The sequence below is a fragment of the Schistosoma haematobium genome, chromosome 2 (assembly GCF_000699445.3).
Source record: "Schistosoma haematobium chromosome 2, whole genome shotgun sequence".
Taxonomy (NCBI): domain Eukaryota; kingdom Metazoa; phylum Platyhelminthes; class Trematoda; order Strigeidida; family Schistosomatidae; genus Schistosoma; species Schistosoma haematobium.
Genome location: NC_067197.1, coordinates 43,088,733 through 43,092,233, shown reverse-complemented (window position 1 = coordinate 43,092,233; position 3,501 = coordinate 43,088,733). Strand labels below are relative to the sequence as shown.

At 26.0% G+C, this 3,501-nt stretch overlaps 1 protein-coding gene across 1 annotated transcript; it reads right to left on the bottom strand.

The window, feature by feature from the left end:
- Nucleotides 1-416: 416 nt before the first annotated feature.
- On the bottom strand, nucleotides 417-3,158 carry MS3_00007025 (uncharacterized protein; the record flags this gene model as incomplete). Its single annotated transcript, XM_012945844.3, has 1 exon — nucleotides 417-3,158. The coding sequence occupies one exon, from the start codon at nucleotides 3,156-3,158 to the stop codon at nucleotides 417-419; it is 2,742 nt and encodes a 913-aa protein (XP_012801298.3).
- Between the last annotated feature and the right edge of the window lie 343 nt (nucleotides 3,159-3,501).

The window sequence follows — 3,501 nt, the reverse complement described above, 5'->3', positions numbered from 1 at the left end:
TAGACAAGATTAATATGACAAAAACTATTTGAATGCAATTGGTTCTGTGGTAGTTCCTTTAAAGAGAACAAAAAGTCCTAAAACAGCAAGCCTTTAAATCGATAATAATCATAGTAATAATCATGCAAGGATTGTTCAAAATTTATATTGTAGAATAATGGATGGACGCACACACACGTACGCACGTACACTCATGGGGGTATTATTATTATTATTATTATTATACATAGACAATAGAAATTTGGATTAATTAAAAAATAGTATCAATACTATATATATATATATATATATATATATATATATATATATATATATATATATATATATATATGAATTTGTATGCACATTATTCTTATTATTGTTATACAAAAGTTAAAAGGGGGGAAGAGGGAGGACGGGGGTATTGTATTCTCGTTTTATCGATTATTCAATGCTTCTAATTCATTAGGATTTATAGAATTTTCAGTTACCATAGTAGATAGATTTGATTTTAAATTTTTACGTTTTATATTCCCATGATAAAATTTCCCTGATAATGATGATGATTGACGATTATCAATTGGTGATTTATGCATTAATAATAATAAACTAAATATAATAATTAATGTACCAATTAATGTAACCCAACTTAAAAGAAACCAAAATCCATTGAATATACTTACAATTCCATGACATACAGCATTATTCATATCATTCATAGCTGTATATAAACGATAACATTGTCCAACTTTTGACATAATTTTTGGTCCATATTCAATAATTAATTTTTCTGCTTCTAATGGCGTTTTTAATTGTATATTTTGATGAAATAATTCAATAGCTTGATCAATTAATATTGTTTTATTATTCATTATATTTTTTAAATTAATTAATGTTTCTTGTAACTTAGCAACATGTGATGCAATTTTTTTTAATTTTGATAAAATCAATAAATTCTGATCTATATCATAAATGATCTGATCTAATTGAATAATAGTTTGTCGAACTTTTTCTGTAGTAATATTTAAACGATTTAATTGTTCTATAGATAAACGATGACTTAATATAGTAGTATAATAATTATCCCATAAATTCCACATATTATGTATTGGCCATAATGTATAATTATTTGATTCATCTATTGATGATTGTATACTTAAATAAGTTTTAGGTAATTTAGAACGTACTTCATTATAATCTACAATAAAATCATCTAAACGTGATGCCATAGCTAAATTTTCATCAGTTTCTTTAGGGAACATTTCATTGACATTAATTGATTTTAATGAATCAATCATTATATTTTTACCAAGATTAATAAATCGATTAGACATTTGTGGATCATTTAATGATTTCATATTATAATCTCTAATACTATCTAATGCTTCTAATATACCTTGATTTTTATAACAATTATGTAATAGACCATAAATTGGACTACGTATATGTGGAATAGGCATATGAGTAAATTGTTTAGCTATTGATAGAATAATTGGCCAATTACGACTAATAAATGTATTAATATGAGCATCAATAGGAAACATTGTATATTGAATATAATTCTGATTCATTGGATCATATTCTGTTATATTGATTATATTTTGTTCAGGATTTATATAACGACAACCTTCTGTATAGAAATAACCACCAATTAAATAAAATAAACAAGCTAATATAATACTAATGATTAGAATACAAAATCCAATACTAGCACCTAAACGTATACGATTACGTGTATGTAAACTAATCTCTGTGGGTATAAAATGATAACGTATAATTAACCATATTAAACCAATCGTGATCAATAAAATACAGAACCAAAAGAATAAATTGAATGTTAATAGAAGACTAGAAATGGATGAAACTTTTGGTGAAATAGATCTAGTAATTAAGATCGACATTTTATCAATCTCTTCTATAGCTTTATGTAATTGTGGTATTAATTGATCCCATTGTTTATTTGTCATATTACGTATGGATTGTGGAATATTAATTTGTTTAGCCATAATAGTTTTAGTTTTTTCAAGTTGATTATTAGATAATTGTTTACCATGATTTAATTGGGCTTGTATACTTTCAGCAGTTTGATTACGATCTGTAGTAACAAATTTTAATGCAATTGCAAAATGTATATCAGGCATAAATGAATCAGGTCTTATAGAGATATTATTATAAAATGTTGAACGTAATTCATTACATTGACCAATACAATCATAATTTGTATTATCTATATTAATTAAACGTAACCATGTTTGAAATTCCACTTTAAATCGATCAAATGTATGTTTAAATGCAGTATTTGATTGTACAATAGCATTACATTTTGTGATTAATGTAACAACATGTTCACCAAGAATATCCCCAAGTTGAAATGCTTCAGTAACACCAATTTGATTGAATAATATTGAATTAAATTCATTTGTCATACGATCTTGCATGGATTCAGTTGCTTGAATAAGATTTTTTACAACAGGTTCAATATCAATTTTAGTCTGTGGAACAAATTCACTTAGATATGCTCTTATTTGTGCTAAAGCACGTAATACACGTGGGAATACATGAGTTTTTTCCGGATTAGTTTGCATTAATTCAGTAATAGTTAATAGACGTCCTAATGATTCTTCATGTGTTGGTGCTGATACTAAATTGGTATGTAATTGACCACATGCAGCAAAACCAAGTAATACTGCTGTACCTAATAAAATGGTTAAAATAGTTAGTAATGAAAATTGTATAGCAAGACATATCCAATTAGATTGTAAACGTTCACGTGTACGATAAAATGTTGATTTTGGTGAATGTTTTTTATGTAATGCAATTTCTATAGTTTCTCTAGATGTATTCAATGTATGATTCTCTGTAGGAGCAAGATATAATAATGTTTCGGAACGTTTTTTTATACGTTTACGTTGACGACATGTTATATATGTGGCAATAATTAAAAAGATTATCCATAATAATGCACATACAATAGCTAATGCATAACCAGTACGTGAATATGTTGATAAAATATGATCAATGATTGTAACTTCTGTATGTGATGAACTTCCATTATTATAATTATTAGATGAAGGTAATTTTATTAAATTATTCAGTGTAAATGTTATAATTCCACCATCTAAACTTGGTTGAACTCGACTTATAATTGCTTTTGCTGAAGAATATATAGAATCCATCATTAAATCCAAACAGAGCCAAACCTGATACAATAATAATCACACATGTTATGACCTTAATCAATGGATGACAATGATTAAAGTGTTTGTTTCTTTTCATTTTGATTGGTTATCTTATCGGTTAAATTCTATTGGTTCAAAATTTTAATTGGTTGAAATTTACTGAGATTAAATTTATATTAACCAATCAACGATCAATTATAGGCATAGTCAGTTTTGGATCGATAAAATATGTCACCTGACCAAACTTACAATGTTATTGGTTAAAAATGTTTATACTAGACAATTGAAGTTAAATTTTTGGTCCAAAATTTAGGTATCATGTAAACATATATGGAAAACTCAT